General features: G+C 42.5%; 1 protein-coding gene across 4 annotated transcripts in view; it reads right to left on the bottom strand.

Moving 5' to 3' along the window:
• PRKDC (protein kinase, DNA-activated, catalytic subunit) overlaps nucleotides 1–21,655 on the bottom strand; it is a 186,913-nt gene that overhangs the window by 45,754 nt on the left and 119,504 nt on the right. For 2 of the 4 annotated variants that reach the window (XM_055286467.2, XM_055286469.2), the window contains exons 55-66: nucleotides 20,437–20,610; nucleotides 19,572–19,673; nucleotides 17,623–17,830; nucleotides 16,742–16,931; nucleotides 14,904–15,104; nucleotides 12,218–12,330; nucleotides 11,036–11,167; nucleotides 8,614–8,793; nucleotides 7,144–7,349; nucleotides 4,268–4,406; nucleotides 1,998–2,186; nucleotides 1,112–1,336 (exon numbers count right to left, since the gene is read on the bottom strand). In XM_055286467.2, the coding sequence (XP_055142442.1) occupies nucleotides 1,112–1,336; nucleotides 1,998–2,186; nucleotides 4,268–4,406; nucleotides 7,144–7,349; nucleotides 8,614–8,793; nucleotides 11,036–11,167; nucleotides 12,218–12,330; nucleotides 14,904–15,104; nucleotides 16,742–16,931; nucleotides 17,623–17,830; nucleotides 19,572–19,673; nucleotides 20,437–20,610 (2,059 nt within the window). The remainder of the gene's footprint in view (nucleotides 1–1,111; nucleotides 1,337–1,997; nucleotides 2,187–4,267; nucleotides 4,407–7,143; nucleotides 7,350–8,613; nucleotides 8,794–11,035; nucleotides 11,168–12,217; nucleotides 12,331–14,903; nucleotides 15,105–16,741; nucleotides 16,932–17,622; nucleotides 17,831–19,571; nucleotides 19,674–20,436; nucleotides 20,611–21,655) is intronic. The other 2 variants (XM_055286468.2, XM_055286470.2) reach the window with 1 other exon arrangement.

Below are 21,655 nucleotides of genomic sequence, written 5' to 3'. Positions count from 1 at the left end.
TAACAGTACTCTAAATTACGAAATGTAGCAATTATTCTATAAATATGCCTCAGAATGGTTAATTAGGTCACAGACACAGTTAACAAATAGTTCAAATTAAAAAAAAAAATTTAAGGTTTCAATCACATTTTGGCTCAATGAAATCAATAAAACTGACATCACCAGGCTATCACTGCCTCGACTTGCCACCAAGTTTTAACAATCCTAACATCCTATAATGTAAAACTGCTGACTACAGAAGCCAATTCTTTTTTTGATAAACTTCCTCGAGAGTGCTAATCAACTTCAACACATTAAATAAAAATGAAAACAATGAATGAATATGCTTCTATGCTAAATGTCACTAACCTATACTAAATGTTATTAACAAACTTTATACAAGACATTCACTTACAAACCAACAACTGTCAGGAAAAGATTCGCAGAAAAGGAAAAAGGAAAGAAAGAGTGGCAGCAATCAAGGAAGATCAACCCCCGCTCTTCTCCACAAAGCAACCAAACTTCCATTCCGCTACCCCAAATAGAAAAGTCTACTCTTGGCCAGGAGCGCTGGCTCACGTCTGTAATCCCAGCACTTTGGGAGACTGAGGCAGGTGAATCACCTGACGTCAGGAGTTCAAGACTAGCTTGGCCAACATGGTGAAACCTCGTCTCTACTAAAAATACTAAAATTAGCTGAGCGCCTGTAATCCCAGCTACCCGGGAGGCTGAGGCAGGAAAATCACTTGAACCAGATTGCGCCATTGCATTCCACTGTCTAGGCGACAAAAGAGAAACTTAGTCTAAAAAAAAAACCCTACTCTCAAATGTTCTTTAAGAGTATGAGAAAGGTAACAAAAGGGGAAAAAAAATGAAACCTTTCTAAAACAGAAAAATAAGATGAAAAAAGGCATTAAGATAAAGGACAGAATGAATAGCATTATTGGAAGAACAGAAAGAAGGAAATAGGCGGTATGAAAATAGTACTTGAAAATTTTTGTTGATTTTTTTTCATGAGTTTACTGAGTTTTAAAAATATCCTAAAAATAGTATATTTCAGATAGATCCACATTACAATATATATACACACTATATATATACAAACATATATATATATAATATATAGTATTACCTGCATAAAACTCTGAATGCCATTTTGAATGTAATATTTGGCTCTGTCAACATCATCTTGCAGGAGGTAAAGCAGACTCAACTCTTGACTGTAATGAAGCTCTAGAATCGCCTTCTGGAGCTCCCCGTGCATAGCTTTGTCAATAAATGTCAGCAGGGACTGGTCAGCCTCTCCCTGGAGCAGCAGCTTCAGCTTGCTGCGGATCATGTAAGGTAGATATGTTTCCTAAGGAACATAAAAATATACTTGTAACTACAGAAAGCCAATTTGAGTATGTCTAATTATTTTATTTCTATTATATTCTTTGCTATACTTTCATAGGTCAAGATTTAGAGTCAATGCGATGATGTTTGATGTCTGAAACAGTAACCTCCAATTTTTAAAACTAATTCACCTAAAATAGCTTGTTTTGTAACCACAAAATATATAGGAACATGTTCTACAAAAAATGGGAACTACTTTTAGCTGGAAGATGATTTGGATGTTACATACAAACTGAGGAATTTACAAGCACGGTCAGGATAGGTATGGTGTGGAGAAAAGAGGAGAGCCTCTTGTCCCAGGAGCTGGGAGGCCTGTGTTTAGCCAGTGATCCGGGGCGACTTCTTGTAATATAAGAGACAACAGGAAATATGCTCCTATGTAGTCATACTAGGAATGTTAATATTTATTTTAAAATGCATTGCATTCATTTTGAAAAGATGATTAGCTAAAAGTGGTAAGAGATTTTAACAATACTATGCGGTTTGTAGGTGGACTCAGGTCATGCAATTCCCTAGTGCTTCACAAGTACTACCTGTTTTTGAAAAGTTTTAAACAACTTTGTTAACTAGAAAACACCTATCTAAAATATTTATTTCAATCACTTAAAAATAATTTTACCCACCTGATAAAATGGTTCACTCCAGATTTTATTTAGGTCTGGGGGGTTCTCACTGTCTACACTGGCTGTAGAACAGTATTCAAGTGATTTCCACTCAGCAAGGTGGTTGTAACAGTCAAGGGATGCAAGTTCCCAAAAATCCTTCTCGGCTTCTGTGGGCTCACCATCTACCCAGTCTTGTTTATTGAGACCCTGGTGGAGAAAAGTTAATAAAATTATTTTACAAAGTTGGAAAGAATACCAATAAGAACATATAAAAAGGAGGAATCACTAAAAACAATCCTTTTCAGATTTGTGGAAAGGAGAGAGAAAAGAGAAGCTATTCAGAGTAACACTGAATGGAAGAAAAACCAAAAGGAATCTTGCAGTACTAAACGAATAGACAAACACAGCTGGGAATGCTGGCTCACGCCTGTGATCCCAGCACTGTGGGAGGCTAAGGCACATGGATCACCTGAGCCCAGGAGTTTGAGACCAGCCTAGGCAACATGGCCTACAAAAAACACAAAAACTCTCTACAAAAAACACAAAAACTAGCTAGGTATGATGGCAAGCACCTGCAGTCCCAGCTACTTGGGAGGCTGAGGTGGGAAGATCACCTGGGCCCAGGAGGTTGAGGCTGCAGTAAGCTGAGATTGTGCCACTGCACTGCAGCCTGGGTGACCCTGTTTTAAGAGAGAGGAAAAACAAACAAACAAACAAAAAAAAAACACAAAAATCCTAACTAGGAGGAAGTCATTTCTCTGAGAAACTTACCAATGAAACCAATTACTCTAAGACTAACCAATTACTAAGACTGAAGACTTTTAATCACAATAACTTGATTTACATCTCTACTGGGGGTTATTTACCACGTAACAAGTTCTTAGAATAAAATCAGAATACAGGACATTTGTAGAAAATTGCAGAGGATTTTAAAACCTGGACTGCTCGGCCGGGAGCGGTGGCTCAAGCCTGTAATCCCAGCACTATGGGAGGCCGAGGCGGGCGGATCACGAGGTCAGGAGATCGAGACTGTCCTGGCTAACACGGCGAAACCCCATCTCTACTAAAAATACAAAAAATTAGCTGGGCGTGGTGGCGGGCACCTGTAGGAGAATGGCGCGAACCCAGGAGGTGGAGCCTGCAGTGAGCCGAGATTGCACTACTGCACTCCAGCGTGGGCGACAGAGCGAGACTCCGTCTCAAAAACAAACAAACAAACAAACAAACAACAACAAAAAACTGGACTGCTCATTGAAGAGTCTCACAGGTCACAGACCCTGAATTTCAACACCTACACTTGAATAGCCACTGATGAAATGTACAAAACTGAACTTATAGTCATCTTCCCAAATTCTTCTTTACCTCTGACATAATTTGAGTATGTGTCCCCACCTAAACCTCATGTTGAAATGTAATCCTCAGTGTCAGAGGTGGGGCCTGGTGAGAGGTGTTTGGTTCAATGGGGGCAGATCCCTCATGAATGAAGTGGGCCATTCCCTTGGTGATGAGCGATCCTAGCACTTTGGGAGGCCCAGGCATGATGGCTTGAGCTCAGGAGTTCCCAACCAGCCTGGGCAACACAGTGACACCTCATCTCTACAAAAAAATTTCAAAAATTATCCAGGCAGGTTGGTGCATGCCTGAAGTCCCAGCTACTCAGGTGGCTGAGGTGGGAGGACCGCCGGAGCCTAGGAGCCATGACCATGCCACTGCACTCCAGCCTGGGTGACAGAATGAGACCCTGTCTCTAAATAAATAAAAGTATACGGCATCCCCTCCCCAACTGTCTCTCTTTTCCTACTGCCTTTCACCATGTGAAGTGCCTACTCCTGCTTCGCCTTCTACCAATGAATAAAAGCTCCCCAAGGCCTCCCCTGAAGCCAAGCAGAAGCCAGCACCATACTTCCTGTGCAGCCCGTGGAACCCTGAACCAATTAAACCTCTTTTCTTTATAAATTACCCAGTGTCAGGTATTTCTCTATAAAAACGCAAGAACAGCCTAATACAACTTCTTTATAATTTTTTTTTTAACTAACTGAAAGAAAACAACCTATTCAAATAGAAACTGTATAAGAGCAGACAGAGAAATAATATACAGTTTCATAGTATGGTAGGCCCTAACTTAAGTGAACCTATTAAGGAAACCAATTTTCTTCCTCATCAACATTGTAACGAAGAGACACTGAACCAACAAGGATCTGCTGTACCTCGTTTTGCTTAAAGTCATAGTTCAGCAGAAAACAAAAGTGTTGAAGTAAATGTCATATTTTGCCAGAAATCAATCTTACCTCATCATACTGCTTAGCAGCTTCAGAATAATCACTTCTGGCTTCTGCTAATAATGCACTCTGAGTGATTTGCTTTGTTCCTATCTCACTGGTAAAAATCCCACGGAGGACGTCGTATTCTCCAATTGATCTATACAGCCTACAAAACAAATCAAAAAGGCCAAATCGATGAACACCCCAGTATTTTAAAAGTATTTATTCTAATGAAATGATAGTAAATCAAGTTGCCACACATTTTATTAACAAAAGAAGAGACAAAGTGTTACTTTAATTTTGCTAAAAATATAAAATTTAAGAAACTATGAAGTTACCCTTAGGTTTTATAACTTTAATCACACATAAGGCAGAAATTATTCAGATGTGCATTTCAAGTGGAATCTGGGACGGGCGTGGTGGCTCACGCCTGTAATCCCAGCACCTTTGGAGGCCAAGGCGGGTGGATCACCTGAGGTCAGGAGTTCAGATCAGCCTGGCCAACATGGTGAAACCTCGTCTCTACTAAAAATACAAAAAAATTAGCTGGGCATGGTGGTGCATGCCTGTAGTCCCAGCTACTTGGGAGGCTGAGGCAGAGAACTGCTTGAACCAAGGAAGCGGAAGTTGCAGTGAACTGATCGCCCTACTGCACTCCAGCCTGGGCAACAGAGCAAGACTCCACCTCAAAAAAAAAAAAAAAAAAAAAAAAAGGTGGAATCTGAAAATATCAAAGGTTCACAGTGTATAAGATGTGTCATTACATAAGGTTCTCCAGTATTAATCCATTATAATATCTGCAGGCGAACCATTTGGAATCCTTGTCTAGCCCCAAAAAACCCAGAAGCAAAGAAAAAATAATCCTGACTGCTGATGCCATGTTTAATCCATGTTCTATGGACCATCTCAATTTGTTGGAGCTTTCATTCATTTCTTTACCTTAACAAAATTCTGGCTTGAGCCTTTCAATCAAGCTTCCCAGTCTATGTATTCTCAAAGCGTTTATGAGGTTTGTTCCCTTCCTCCAGGAAATTTCTTTCCATCTTGCAGTCTCAACCCAAATGTTATTTCTTCCTAAACCAGTCAGCCAAGGACTGCTCCCTCCTTAGTTCTCCTGCCGTTCAGTTCCCTTCTGGGTACTAAGTCTCTTGCATTTACATCAAAAGAGCCCTAAGGTTCTCTCCTAGAGCTTATGAATTATGGATTCAATAAAATCTAGTAGATGCGGCTCTCTTATTGCCCTGATTACAGAATGTTAAGGGTAATAAATCAGCAGTAAAGGTGGGTGGGTGGGTAGGTGATGGAGCAGCAGCTCATGGCCCGAGTCAGGGAAGAGGGACAGCTACATTCTGTATAGACTCAGGAAAGAGATCACCTACATACCCCTATGCTGGTTCCCAGGTCCCTGGATTATATTCACTATAACATGGTTAGAACAATGGCCATGACATATCAAAGAAAAAAAAAAGGCTAAGGCCAGGTGCGGTGGCTCACGGCTGTAATCCCAGCACTTTGGGAGGCCAGGGCGGGCGGATCACGAGGTCAGGAAATTGAGACCATCCTGGCTAACACGGTGAAACCCCATCTCTACTAAAAATACAAAAATTAGCCGGGCGTGGTGGCACGTGCCTGTAATCCCAGCTGCTTGGGAGGCTGAGGCAAGAGAATCGCTTGAACCTGGGAGGTGGAGGTTGCAGTGAGCCGAGATCACGCCACTGCACTCCAACTGGCCACAGAGCGAGACACTGTCCCAAAAAAAAAAAAAAAAAAAAAAAAAGCTAAACTATGTTCACAATGCTCTGCAAGGAATGCAAAAATATCACAAAAGTATGACAATGTAGTTAATACAGTTAGAAAAAAATGTTTAAAGTTTAGGCCCTTAAAAGTTGTTTGCTTCACTTACTTAGCAAATACACATTATATATGTTTACCACTCCTGGAAATAGTAAACATACAAGGTGTCACTTCCTGTTCACTTACACATCTGAAGCAACAGGAGGAAATGGTTCCTAGGTAAAATCAGCATAGCTCAGAGGCCCTCTCTGAATGGCCCTGGCATTTTATCTTGTCTATCTCAGTGCTCACCACCTCCTACTTCAATTATGATTTATTTATGTGTAAAGTACATACATTTCCTACTAGATTGCTAGTTTTGTGAGTCTGTGATCAATGTCTAATCCAATTTCATGTCTCTTTGGTGCCTGGCACAGCACCTTGTACACTCAGTGCTCTATCAGCACAGACATGAATTAACTACAAAACAGCATGAAGCACAAGGATCTCCTCCCTTACTTTTACTATCTTTTCTCTTAGAACCTAAAGCTCTAAAAATCTGCACTACAAAATGAAGTTCAAGTTAAATTTCAATCTTAACCTAACAACCTCCTCAGAATGAGGCTTTCATATGATGAGACCACAGATAAGGGAAGAATCAGACATAATGGAAAATGTTATAACTAGAAAATGGAATCTGTTTATCCCAAATAAACTAACCGATTTAAACTCTTTCTAAAATCTTGAGTCCTGCTGAAAATACTAAATCATCCTCCAATCAGTGTAGTGAAGCAGGAAATAACATAAAATATTAGGAACTATGATTCACAGCTACACTTTACAGGAAACTAAACTTGGTGAATAAGACTGAGTCCAAAAAATCATATGCTGAAAGAAACCAGCAGGTTTAAATAACATTCTCTTTCCTTGAGCAAGACATTGCTTGCTGTGGCAACTGTTCTTGCCTTTGAGAATGGTACTCAGCCTGAAAGACTTTTTTTCTTTTAAATTTCACATTAGTGTTACTATCAACTTTATTAGCTCATTTTCTGCCAAATGAAGCCAAGTGTTTTCCGTATTGCTTTGGTCAAATCCAGTGTGCTCCCAAGAGCACTTGACCTCATACTTACTTAGCAAGCTCCACCCATCTGAGGACATCAGGAGGCAGGCGGGCCTTCCCGCGGACTCGCTTGGCAGGCAGCTCAGCAGGCAGAAGGCGGAGCAGAGCCTCCTCTAGCAGGCGGATGCCCACGGGCTGCTGTAGGCTGGCCAGGCAACCAGCGCTAACAGCCACTGGGTCAAGGCTCAGCAGGGCTGCGTGCTGACAGCTGATGTCCTGTGAAACCACACATACAACCAGCTGTTTAGCTTGTGGTACTTGGACCATGTCTTCACAAGGAGTAACATACTTTACTAAACATAAAAGGTACCAATGTGAGTAGTGATATCACCAGAAGTTTCTCTGTGTAATGCTATTAACAAATTTTCCAACAATATTCAATTTGCTCAAAGGAGGAAATGACCTTTTAATTTTACACTTCCAATCCAGGGATCTATTTAAAGCAAGAAAAGCACTATCAAAATATGAAGATCACACACACATGTAAATCAGAAACCAATAAAAAACGGAGCTAATGTATAAAGAAATTTATACTGACAGTTTCTCGTTCCATCAAAAAGAATAAAACAAAAAAACTAAGTATTTAATTTCACAAAAATATTACCCAATTTGTTTGTAAACCGATACTACCGATAAACAATATTGAAGAATATAAATTAGTAATTATTTCAGAAAAGGTCACTAGATACAAAAATACTAAAATGAATCAAAAAGATGTTCTACTAGGGAATTTTATATAATCCATACTTTGGCACAGAAAACATTTCCTACATGAAAAATAATCTTCTGACAAATATATATAAGTAGTAACTGAATATTAAATTAGATTTTCTGCTCAGGCTGTGTTGCCTTGGAAAGGACTTCTCTGACCACTGCATCTAGGCACTCACACCCTACCCCATCAAGAGGCACCTGCTTACCTGCTTCATTACTATCTTACACTGCTTTAATACTTCCCTATTATTCAAGTACTATGACGCTTACTACTACCTAATGTCCCGTTCTACATCTCCCTGTGGGTTGCCTATTACCCATCTATTAATGGGAATGTAAGGTCAGGAGGAAAGGAATTTTTGCCTCTGCATAGATGTGGCCCAACCACCTAGAACAAAGCCAGGCGGGTACTCAGTCAACACCTTTTGATAGCAGTCAGGAAGTAGAACGAATTTGGTGAAATACTACATAAGGAAAAATGACTAAATAAACGAAGGGTTTCACCAAAAACACTGAAGGGACTGGCTTACTACAAAATAAAACATAACATGTTTGATTTCTGGTTATTCTGTCACATATCGGTTTTTCTGGGGGGAAAAAATAAATTACATCTACCCATTTGGGAAGTGGTAACCCAAATAGTACATCTACTCTGTTAAACACCAGGTTATTAAGAGTTTCAACACGGGAAACATAGTGATAACGGAAAGGCCATGTGAAGCCACAGCAAACAATGTATATTTGATGAAGTGTGTGCAGACTTTACCTGAATACAAGAGACAAAAGGTGGAAAGAAAGAGAAGGTGGTATTAAGAAAACGATTGAAGTCTTGGAGCAACTTTTGAGTGATGTTGTTTTTTTCAGACAGTGTCTTAAATTTATCCATCTCTTTCAAAATTCCAGAAAACAAGCTGCTAAAGAGCTGTTTTGCAATTATTGGGTCTCTCTGTAAAAAATTCAAAACAAAGACAAATTAGGATCTGAAGCAAAAATGCTATAAATCACCAATACTATCAAAGCTTGGAAAATACAAACTGTTGCAAGCACATCTATTATACCTCTCAATTCTATTGGAAAGATTTAGCAGGCATTGACAAGGGGAGCATTTGGAATTTAACCAAATATATCTGTTTGATGTATGTTATGGAAACATGGACTTCTGGTCCAGAGAGATGAATTTAAAAGCTGGCTTAATCAATACATAATGACACAGCTTCTCTCCTGAGTTGAGTCTGGGTCTCCAATCTTTAAATGGGGGCTACCAGAACACATCACATTGGGCTGTGGGGAAGATTAGCCCAGATGATGTGCAGCCAGGGCTTAGTGCAGCACTTCATAAAATCTCAGAGAAAGATTAAATGTTCAGGTATTTTCCTCCTATCAGCACCGTGGTAAAGCTTAAAATAACTGATGAGCTTAAATAAAATGCCAGTGTTAATTTTCAAGGTCCCACCACCTGACCACTTTAAACTATTGAAACCATCAGAGGCTTCTTCTGAGCATCAGCTCCCACAAACAGCACACTACTTAATCATTTACAGCCCTAACCCTCGCACACTTCATGGCCACAGGATACTCTCTTTATTTATTCATGCTGTGACATCAGTACCAACAAAAGTTCCTGGCATATAGTGTCTATCTTTGCTAAATGGAGGCATGAAAGCATGATAAATAAAATTTAAAAATTACTTTGTGTAATCTTCTAGGGATCTTCCCTGTTAATAAGTTTTCTATCATATTATAATTGACAGGTCAATTCTGTTAATATCTTTTTGTTAATTTTGCCACACGTTTGCTTCTGAAGGAGGTGAGACTTGTGCTGCTTTTTGGGATCATCTTCTTTTTTCCTGTCTAAGACCTATTTTAATTATGCTTACAATATAATGATAATCCATTTTTGATGTTTTATGAACAAATTACATTATTAAATGAATGTTGTTAAATCAAGTGTGATTTTTGCATATTGTTGAAAAGAACATTAAAAGCAATGGTTTACACTTAGTTATCATAGCCAAAAATTAAATACTTGAAAAGTTTACTGTGAAATTCTACTGATTTAAGATTATACTTAATATTTAAAAAGTAAATCTAATTATCAAATGCAAAAAATTACTTTGATAAAAGCTATGTATGACTAAAACAAATTTGATTTATTCCTTATTGTTTATTTTAAGTAATATATTTATCTTATTATAAGAAGTTCTAGTGATTACTATATAAAATTTTAGAAAATATGGCTAAATCAAAAGCACAATCCTATTTACAACAGCCACAGAAAGAATAAAATACCTAGGAATACACTTAACCAAGAAGGTGAAAGATCTTTACAAGGAGAACTAAAAAACACTGCTGAAAGAAATCACAAAAGAACGACACAAATAAAGGGAAACACATTCCATATTCACGGATTAGAAGCATCAGTATCATTAAAATGGCCATTCTGCTCAAGGCAATCTACAGAATCAATGCTAATTCTATCAAACTACCAAGATCATTTATCACAGAACTAGAAAAAACTATTCTAAAATTCTTATGGAACCAAAAAGAGCCCGTATAGCCAAAGCAATCCTAAGCAAAAAGAACAAAACTAGAAGCACTGCACTACCCAACTTCAAACAATACTATAAGGCTGCAGTAACCAAAAAAGCATGGTACTGGTACAAAAACACACAGACCAATGGAACAGAATAGAGCACCCAGAGAATGTGGTTTAGGAAAAAAGAAAGTATCGCCCATAATTATACCATAAAGAGATAAGTCACTGGCACGAGTCTTTTACTGGTGTGTACACTTTTACACCTGTTTCATAACCTGCTGTTTTTGTTAACACATGGTAGACAGGTTTCCATGTCTACAATCCACTGATTCCTGAGTGCTAGGTACAAATTCCTTCATTTATGCTCCCTTTGTTCAGACAAATGCAGTGGTAATCCTGATAAATAACGATAAATAATGTCTTCAGCAGTGATGATCTCAGAGTCTCAGCATGTGTAAAGAAGTCATGGAAGTAGGAAATGGCAGAGCCAGGACTTGGAGCAAGGTCTTTACACCAAGTCCACTGTTCAGGACAAACCAGCACCTCATCTGTGTTGCAGGACCGCCTCAGCCATGTTTCCTCACATAGGCAAACCCCTAAACTGGAAACAGATTTTAACCTGTCAACAGAAAACGCAGCGGCAAGAACTGACCTGGGCCACCGCCTGTAACGGGGTGATGAGGCTGCTGTGCTTGATCTGAATGTCAGGAAGGTCTCCGTGCCGGTAGCTTCTGTACAGAACGACCTGGGCATCCTGCTTCATTTTTAACTCACTCTTGATTTCCTATAAGCACCAGAACCAAGAAGAAGATGAGCATTCTCATTGAAGGAAACTAGTCGTGCATGAGCTATGAGGCTGCCAGGATCCCCTGAACCACAAAGGCGAAGCGGTGGGAACTGATGCTCGCAGAGGCTCAGTCACTCTACTTTACAAACGTCTAGGGCAGACACTGCATCCAAAATAAAATCACTATGCAACAAGCAGTGGAAAGGCTTTAAACATTCCCTATAATCAGAATATTTATAAAATCGGAAAATTTGATTTAGAAGTATTTAAAAACCGGCTGGAGGGCTGCATCTCTGAAAAGTCTCACTGAGAATGAGGCTGGCAGCCGGTGCCCACTTCCGCCCCAAGGTCCTGCCCTCCGGCTGCCTCTGTTCCCAGGCAGCTGCAGAGCCCAAGGCTCCCCTCCGAGGGGGCAAAATAGTGCCCCGGGGGCACAGCCCGGGAGGCCTCATGCTCCACAAGCATGGCTGGGCGGCAGGGCTTGGGGAGGGGGCCGGCACAGCGCCCCACTTCGAGGGCTTCACACCCAGATGTGGATGGAGCCGCTCCCGTGGCAGCGGTGGCTGGCGCTGAACTGGAGCCACCGCGAGGGATTTTTCTTAACGATCCGTCCTACCCCCTTCTTACAAATGCATCCTAATGAGCCATTTCTAGGCGGAATGGACGCCGCGGCTATGGAGTCTCCACGCCATGGGAAGGCCCTCCAGGCCACCCGTCCTCGGGGCCCCGTGGGTCCCAGCCTCCAGCTGCCCTCCCGCCGCATTGGTCCCTGAAGCGAGGGCCAGTGAAGTCCTGCGAGGGCGCGGGCCTTGAGGTAGGCCACGCTTCCACCCGCAGAGAGAACGGGACGCACTCCTGGACCCCCACCAGGGCGCCACGGGGGCTGCATCCCTGTGGGGGAGCCCCAGGAGGCTGGCTCGGAGCAGCCCCGCCACCTGGTTTGCAGGTGACATTGGAGCCAGCGTCTGGCAGGAAGCTTGTTCACTTCGTCTGTATCCTGTGACAGAAACTGCATCACTCTGATCAAATTCTTGACAAGATACAAACCTTCTCTCGTTTTTGCTCAGCAACGCCTTTTCTGGCATACATCAAACTGAGCTTCTCCTGGTCCCTCATAAACCGTCTGCGCAGTCGCAGTAGATCCGTCCGCCCGGCCGCACCTGGAGAGGGAAAGCAGGCCCAGTTACTCCCCACCGCCCAGACACTTGGCTCTGCTGGTTCATTTTCACCTCGGGTTTCCTCAAAGACAAAACCTAGAGGTGCCGCAGAGGCAGCAACCGGGAGCAGGAGAGCAGGGGCCACAGCGGCAACTGGAACTGCTCAGCAGTGGATTCAGCAGGCATGAGCGCTGAATGGGCCAGGCCCCTCCAGAGGGAGGCCCAGGGAGGGCACGCAGCCACCTTCTGAACCCCCGCCCAACTCGCCCGGGAGTGCTTTGCCTCTGGCTAACTGAATAAGAGAGGAGCTGCCTTGGAGGCTCAACACTCGGTGCAGACCAGCCTCCCTCGGGACTGTGGCAACCTGACCAGGGACATGTGACCGCAGCACTCCTAACCCGTATGATACCAAACGTCTGTTTAGTACCCCACCAGGAGACACCAGCCTTAACCTCCAAATCACGACAGGTTCTAAGGAAGGCTTCAAATATGAACAACAGAAGCCAAAGTAAGCAACAAGGAAAGAGCAACTGTTAGCAGATCACGCAGGAAAAAATTTCAAAACATGATCATTTATCAGAAAGACAAGAGTAGGAACTAAAGAAATGTTCAGGCCGGGTGCGGTGGCTCACGCTTGTAATCCCAGCACTTTGGGAGGCCGAGGCAGGCGGATCACGAGGTCAGGAGATCGAGACCACGGTGAAACCCCGTCTCTACTAAAAATACAAAAAATTAGCCAGGCGTGGTGGCGGGCGCCTGTAGTCCCAGCTACTCGGAGAGGCTGAGGCAAGAGAATGGCGTCAACCCGGGAGGTGGAGCTTGCAGTGAGCCGAGACTGCGCCACTGCACTCCAGCCTGGGCGACAGAGTGAGACTCCGTCTCAAAAAAAAAAAAAAAAAAAAAAAAAAAAGAAATGTTCAGAGCATGAAAAAAAGCTCATGGAAACTGAAACATGTCATAACTTAAAAGCACAGGTTGAAAGATAAGGTTGAAGGGATTTCCCAGAAAAGAGGCAAAGGAAAAAATATAACACCTCAGAAAGACACTCACGCAGGTGTGATATCTAAGCACTAGGACTCCAAAAAGAGAAAACAGCAAACTGAGATAAAGAACTCAACAAAATCACCTGTGATGATGCTCCAGAACTGGAAGGTGAGAGCGGCCTGGAAGCTCCCACCATATGCCCAGAAAAACAGACTGAAATGGACCTATGCCCAAGGACCTTGTGTGCAATGTCAGAACGCTGGTTTAAAAGAGAAGATCCCGAGAGCATCCACAGAGAAAAGACCCATGTACTCACAAAGGATCCCCAAGGAGGATGGCACCAGGCCTGGCACCCACAGCCCTGCAAAGCAGGGAGTCCGGGGGCCGCAAGTATGGAGCTCCACAGCAGCACTCCAGCCAGACCACCAAGCCATCAGCTCCCAGAGAAAGCTCCCTGCTGCTGACCTCATTCTCAGCACCCAGGCGGCTCCACCTGAATGACCGCCACCAGCACTCCTTCAACTCACAGCACATACCAAAAGGTGGGCCACACTGACCTCTCCTGGTTCCATTTAGAGAACTGTGTGTGGGTCACAGGTTTGTGACTGAAAAGTATGAGAGAGTGGTGGAGTAAAGCAAGTTATGTTGCCTGTGTTTTAGTTCCTACATTTAGATAAGAAGGCAGGGAGCTTTGCTTCTAAGTTCTTCTAAGTTTACTTCCACAGAGCTGAGCTTCCCTGCTGGCGCTCCCCCAGGGTTCTGTCATGGGCCCTTTCCTCTCTGCACATGTCCTTCCTCTGGGCCCTTGTTCCCTCCCAGAGCCGCACTTCTCACAAACAGCTGCTTCCAGCCTCTCGGCCCCCATCTAGCTCTGGTCATCTGTTAGCCAAGACTAGGTCCTGGTGCCTGTGGTCCCTGCCTCCAGTCCCCATCACTCCACTTCTGCCCCACACAAACCTCAGAGAAGGGCATTCAGTCCCCGTGCCTTCCTCTGCTTGGTGCGTTACAAGGCTGCTTCCTAAAGCTGAAGTTCCACACACACCCCCACACCCACAAGCCTGGCCTCACAGCACCCTTTGCCGTTACTCTAGCATTTCCTGAAGCATCCCTTCACTTGGACTGTGCAATCGATCTGAGCCTGCCCACCCTGACACTTCTCCATCCCTGTTCTTTTCATCCTTTCCCTTCCCGCACCCCCAGCTCCAAGGCTCCTCTCAAACGCTCTTCCTTCACCCAGTCTTTTCGGACGCTCTCCCGGTTCTCCACCTGTATTAAGCCCTCTAGCCCTAGACCATGCTTGCTAATTTCACCTCATCTTACAATCACTCCTTTATAAATGCCTCACCCACTCCTAATGCTCCAGAAGGTCACTCAACAATGGATCGAGTATAACTTACTGAAGGATTCTTCTGGAACTCCCAGAAAATAATGTCTTCAGCATGGTAAGTGCCTAGGCAACATTAACTGAATTTTAAGGGGCTTGATTACGAATGAGAAGGAAACATGGATACAGTCAGAAATGTCCCCAGACCTGAGCTCTGCAGTAATTTAGTGGGGAAGCTATTTTAAGCACACTCGGCAACCCAGCTTACCTTTCACTTTGTTATCCACCTCGTCCCCTGGAAGGCCCAGCCTTTTTTTCCCAAAATCAGGCCCCACTGACTTCAAGGGTGCTCTCTGTAACCTTTCACTCCTCTTGTGGGCAAACAGCAAGGAGTCAGATGAGGGACTGGTGTGGTCGCCCAGCGGGTCAGTGCTGCTCCCAGTCAGCCAGTCAAACGAGCTTCTTCCATCTGCGACATGCAATCAGAGAGGTCAGGCACTCAGCACCACCCAGCTCTGTGCATGGGGAAGGACCACCTGCCAGGACACACCTGGTGGCACCCTAGGCCTCCGTGCTCACCTCCAACCCTGGGCAGAGACTCTGTCAGGTCCCAGGGTATGCCCCAAGGAAAACTGGGTACATGGGCCTCAGTGCCCCTGGACAGCAGTGTCCCCATTTGTAAAGTAAGAAACACGCCACTTGCTCCCACCACAGGAATAACACTTTGTTATCTACTGAAAGGTGCTAAGAGCCCCTGACTTCTAATATTAGTGTCACAGAATTTCAATTGTGATTATTCAAATTAGTCCCACTTCCAGAACCAACAAAATGTGAAAAAAATTACATAAAGGAAAAACGTTAAAGAGTTTATATAAAAGGATTAAGATATGTTACTCTACAATTTGTACTTTGCTCATCAAAGGAAGCAGTTAAACCATCTGAGAAAGAATAGTTTAATAACTGTAAATCTAGTAAATGAATTTGGTTTACCTCTACTCTGCTTTGGTGATAAGATGTCTTAAATTTGCTGCACTATGTTTTTCTGTACCAAACCAAAACCAAAACATACATATACCGAAACTTTCCCTGATTTTTCCGGTCAGAAATAATCCATTTCTTTTTTAGAAAAATTGTAGCAAAACAGGCTGTGCGTGGTGGCTCACAACGTCCGGATATCGAGACCATCTGGCCAATGTGGTGAAATCCCATCTCTACTAAAATATAAAAATTTAGCCAGGCGAGGTGGTGCGCGCCCGTAGTTCCAGCTACTCAGGAGGCTGAGGCAAAGGAATCGCTTGAACCCAGAAGGCAGAGGTTGCAGTGAACCGAGATTGTGCCACTGTACTCCAGCTCCAGCCTGGTGACAGAGCAAGACTCCGTCTCAAAAAAAAAAAAAAAAAAAAAAAAAGAAAAGAAAATATACATAAAATTTACCATTTCAATCATTTTTAGGTGCACAGTTCAATGGCATTAAGGACATTTACACTGCTGTACAACCATCAACATCTTCCATGTCCAGAGTTGCTTTGTGGGTTTTTTTTTTTTTTTTTGAGACAGGGCCTTGCTCTTTTGCCCAAGGTAGTAGGGTGCAGTGGCGTGATCACAGCTCACTGCAGCCTTGAACTTCTGGGCTCCAGCCATTCTCCCGCCTCAGCTTCCCCAGTAGCTGGGACTAACTACAGGCGTGCGCCACCATGCCCAGCTAATTTGTAAAATTGTTTTGTAGAGATGAGTCTTTCCATGTTGCCCAGGCTGGTGCGGAACTCCTGGGCTCAACTGATCCTCCTGCCCCAGCTGGAACAACAGGAATGAGTCACGGCACCCTGCCTCCACAGCACTTTTCCTCTTGCAAAACTGAAATTCTGTACCCATTAAACTATAAATCCCCATTCCTCCTCCCCACCCTGGCACCTAGCACTCTACTTTCTGTTTCCATGAGTTTGACTGTCATAGGAACCCCCTCTTTTGACTGACATCTTCCTTGAGTTCTTAATGCTTTTTGCTATTATCCCTTACTTCTCTCGCAAAAGCCCAACACTGTTGTGACAGAAGCTGCCCAGAGGTCAGGGTGCTGTATACATGGCCGGCAGGCAGGGTCACTGTTACCTGCAGTCTGTGTCAGTGTGAAGTCATGCTGCTGCTGGGTGGCCCTTATCTGCCCCGCCATTGGCCAGCGAGCTGAGAGGGACCCTTCCTGGGTACGGGTCTGTAGAGTGCCCTGGGAGGCCTGGGTGTCCACAAACATCGGAGTGAGAACAGTACTTCGGAAACGCCAATCAGAATCAATGGTATATTCCTGTACATAAGAACGTTTCAAATGAAATAAAGTTTCAAATGAAATAATGCTCCTTTTTTAGGAACACTGATACATTTCTATTTAAAATCTAATGGTACCATCAGCATATTTGTACCGTTACTTCATATGCAGCTGAAGAAGAACCTTCTCTAATTTAAAAGGTTTAACTAAGTGATTTGCCAACTAGAAAAAACTAGTTAACTATCGAGGGAGAAAACCCAGCTTTCTTAATGTTTGCATAAAAAGGCTTGATATGCTCAGCACCACAACCCAAATGCAACGAGTCAAGTGACCCAGCTTGTCCACAAACACACGTGCCACTGGGACAGATCCTGAGCTTGTGAGCGGGACAGGAGGGGCCCTACCCCAGGAGCTCTCTGCATCCTGCCCATCGTTCCCACTGCTAAGGCTGCTGCGAGAGAGCAGAAGCTCAGCATCCACTGTGGGTTGGGAGGAATGAGGGGAGGGAAAGCAATGGTGATCCTGACAAGGGAAATCTAGTGGAGGCCAAGAGGGTGAGGCCAGGGGACCTCCAGGTGGCTGAAGCAGAGGCATGAGCCTTCCCTTTCCTTTTCAGAAAGGAAAGTGTGAGTATTCCGAGAAGGCAAAGAGCCAGTCAAAACTATTAAAAATGTTCATGAACAGGAAAAGCTTATAATATTCACTACTATGAGAGAGAAGACCACATTACCTGAAATTCACATTCTGACAGAGGATGCTCGAACATGGGATTTGGATAATCTGGGCTCATGCTGGTCATTTCGAGCAGAAAATTTGTTGCTAAACTTAAAAAGTGCACTTCTATCTTAGGAGAATATAAGGAATTTAGTGCTAGCAACCGGTCCAAGGTATTTGAAGGTAACCTAGTTTCATGGCTCCAGAAATTTCGAATAATTAATCTGAAAAGCAAAGAGAAAAAAGTATATTGCTTAGACAATGGCAAATGGGAAAGAATGTGCTGTACAGGGTGTCCTGTGGAGAAGGCACAGCTCTTCACCCACATGAAGCTTAACAGAGAGGGAAACCACATTCAACTATATCAAAAATATAGTCTGAGTTAAGAAACATATCAATTGAAGGAAGAGAATATTACAAAAAATGTAACATATTTTTTATTGCCACAGAGGGCAGGGGAGAAACTGGGTGATTTTATTCTCTTATGTCTATTCGCTGGGAAGTTTTCAATGATGAGTACATAATATTAACTATTTGAAACAAAAAAAAATTTAAGAAAGTACACAAAATCCTTCACTGCCTTGCCAAAACAATCCATTATAAAAATTACTGCCATAAAATACTCAAAACATATATTAATTAAATACCAAATTAGGGGTCAGGTGCGGTGGCTCAGGCATGTAATCCCAGCACTTTCGGAGGCCGAGGTGGGTGGATCACCTGACTTCAGGAGTTCAAGACCAGCCTGGCCAACATGGTGAAACCCCGTCTCTACTAAAAATACAAAAATTAGCTGGGCGTGGTGGCACGCACCTGTAGTCCCAGCTACTTGGGAGGCTGAGGCAGGAGAATCGCTTGAACCTAGGAGACGGAGGTTGCAACGAGCCAAAATCGTGCTGCTGCACTCCAGCCTGGGTGACAGAGTGAGACTCCATCTCAAAAAAATAAAATAAAATAAATGTATGTATGTAGTTAGTGCACATACATACATATATACATACATACCAAATTAGGTCTTATAATTTATGAATGCATATCAAATCCAAATACAATTTTAAGAAGCTCAATGAATTTTAAATTATAGCAGAATGGAAAAATAAGTAATATACAGAAACATATAAAAAGTATATGGCTTCTTATATTGAGGCTGGGTGCAGTGCTCACATTTAAAATCCCAGCACTTTGGTAAACCAAGTCAGGAGGATTGCAGCCAGGCATTGAAGCCTAGCTTGGGTAACATAGCAAGACCCTATCTTCACAAAAAATAAAAAATCAGCCAAGACTGCTGGCGTTATGCCTGTAGTCCCAGCTACTCAGGAGGCTGAGGGAGGAGATCACCTGAACCCAGGAGTCAGAGCTACAGTGAGCCACAGTTACACTACTGCACTCCAGCCTGGGTGCCACAGCAAGACCTCATCTCTAAAAAACATAATAATAAAAAAAAGTTTACCCCTCTTCTTATATAGTCAGTATTTGGTAAGAAACACATATAACTGACTTACTCAGGACAGGCATTTTAGAGGGTAACAATCATCATTCACACTTTCATATATAACTAATATTACAGTTTCCTCTCATTTCTAAGGTTTCAAACACTTTATTTTCAACATTAATACTTACAGCATTATCTGAACTATGTGTGTTAAGTGGGAAACAGAAGAACTGTCATTACAGACTTTCTTTTCATTTTGAAACACTTTAACTCACTGCCCTAGCATAGAGCATTTGGTCCATACGACTTTTTCAAGAGTGTTATTTTTAAGTTGTCAGGATTGTAAAGCCTTACTCTTCATAATGTGCTTTAAAATACTCTTTTACTAAATATTGTGAAATGCAGAAAGCAGAGAAAATGCTAATACTGCAAATACATTTCTAAAACTCCTGAAAAATACTCTGTGCTACCTTTGAAAGCAATACCCTTAACATTTAATTGTCCCAGCCCAGTTATTCAGGGGGAGCACGTACTGAAGTCCAGGGTTCTCATCGATCAATCCTTGAATCAGCACATCTTTTGCCAACTTAAATATTTCCTGGGAGTCATTATCTGTCTCACTTTCTGGATCTCTGCTTGAGAAAACAGCAAAATGTCACAACATTAATGCTCTCTTCTAGCCCTTTTGTTCAACTACAGTAACACCATCTAGAATTCAATTTTAAAAGGCTGGTTTTCCCATTAGACTTCACATCTCCAAATCACAGCTTGCCCCACTCATGGGTGTGTGCACAAGCCTTGAGAACCCATCCTCGCTCCCAGCAGGAGCAGAGTGGAACAGGAGGATGGGCCCACAGGAGGCCCAGCAGTCCTGTGACGCTCAGCTGTGGTGGTGTGGTAGTGCCCGGTGGTCCTGGCAGAGTTCATCTCCTTAGCCTTTGCAAGATCTTAAAAGGACAACTATGAAAATAGGTTTTATAGGCACAACACCACACTTTTTCACTCTGATTATTTCACACACATATGGGAAATGAGTTTTTAAAAGGATACAATTAGATATACCAAAATACATATTTTAATTATTAATCATATGGTAAAAAAAAAAATGTGTTATTATGTTCCAGATTGCTAAGGGGACCCAAATGATCCCTAAAATGTTAATGTTGCCCAGGCAAAAAGGCGAAACCCTGTCTCCATAAAAAATAAACAAAATTAGCCAGGTATGGTGGTGCACACCCATAGACCCAGCTACGCAGGAGGCTGAGATGGGAGGATCAACTGAGCCCAGGAGGTTGAGACTGCAGTGACCTGTGTGTGCCACTGTACTCCACCCTCATCGACAGAGCAAGACCTTATCTCAAAAAAATAACAAAATAAAATAGTCAATGTGTAGCTTACCTGTAATTATCATGAATCCACATGAGAATATTATACATTTGTTCCCTACATGTTGTAGAAGGATGGGAAACAAATTCCACAACGGGGTTCAGAAGTTCTCGAAGTTCTACTGGTTTTAACTTTGGCATCATCTTATAAATTATGTCCAAACATACTTTTTGTCTTTCATCATCTCTATGGGAGAGATTTTAAAAACACACAAATTTAGCTATTTTTATTATTGTACTTTCAAAGTATGACAGGCAACTTTTTCTTCGTTTTAAAATTAGTTATAATAGATAACACTATATTTATATAAAACTTATATTCTTAAAATAATCATGGACTAGATTATTAAATATAAGACAAATTACTTCATGTGCTATCCTACACTGGATCCTGAAATAGAAAAAGGATATTAGAAGGAAATTGGTGAAATGGAAGTAAAGTCTAGTTTGGTAAATAGTAATGTTCTAATGTTAATTTCTTACTTTTGACAAATGTACCAAGATTATGTAAGAGGGGAAAGCTGGGTAAAGGGTGTATATGGAAATTATGTGTACTATCTTTCAACTTTTCTGTAAATACAAAACTACTTCAATATAAAAAGTTTATTTTTAGAAAAACCTAATAATGGCAAAGTATTTTTTAAAAGGACTTCAAGTGCTACCTGGTATGGTGTACAGCGAAGTGCAATCTGAGCTCTAAATGAGGCAAATATCTATTTCCTTGTTTTCACTCCTTATAGCACCCAGCTGAATGCTTCACACAGTAGATACTCAGTGAATGTAAGGATATTAGGACAGTGACATACATTCTTTGTTACTGACACAATGCATGTTTATTGCTGTGTAAAAATATTTACATAGGAAGGGGACAAGATGGCTGAATAGACATAGCCAGGAGAGCCTCTCCCACCAAAACAGAGCAAAATGAGTAAGCCAACATGCTTCGAAGAGATCTTTGGAAAGAAAGCACTGAGCATCAATAGAGAGAGGCAACACAGACACTGAGGCTGAAGAGGGAGGAAGCTGGGAAGCCTGCACAGAGTCTCTGGGTGCCAAGACCTGCCCCTGGCCCTATTCAGGTCCTAAGCAAGGGGTGAGTGGAGTGACTATGGGGCACCCCATGCTCACCGTGGACCTCTGGGATACTAGCCACAAGAGATCCCACAACCCCCAAAGACATTTGAATTGGTAGGGAACTGTCAGAGAGAAGGCACAGGCAGAGCACCAGCCTA

Source organism: Symphalangus syndactylus, chromosome 7, assembly GCF_028878055.3.
Source record: "Symphalangus syndactylus isolate Jambi chromosome 7, NHGRI_mSymSyn1-v2.1_pri, whole genome shotgun sequence".
NCBI lineage: Eukaryota > Metazoa > Chordata > Mammalia > Primates > Hylobatidae > Symphalangus > Symphalangus syndactylus.
Note: the sequence above shows the minus strand (reverse complement) of the source record. Positions and strands in the feature narration are given on the sequence as shown.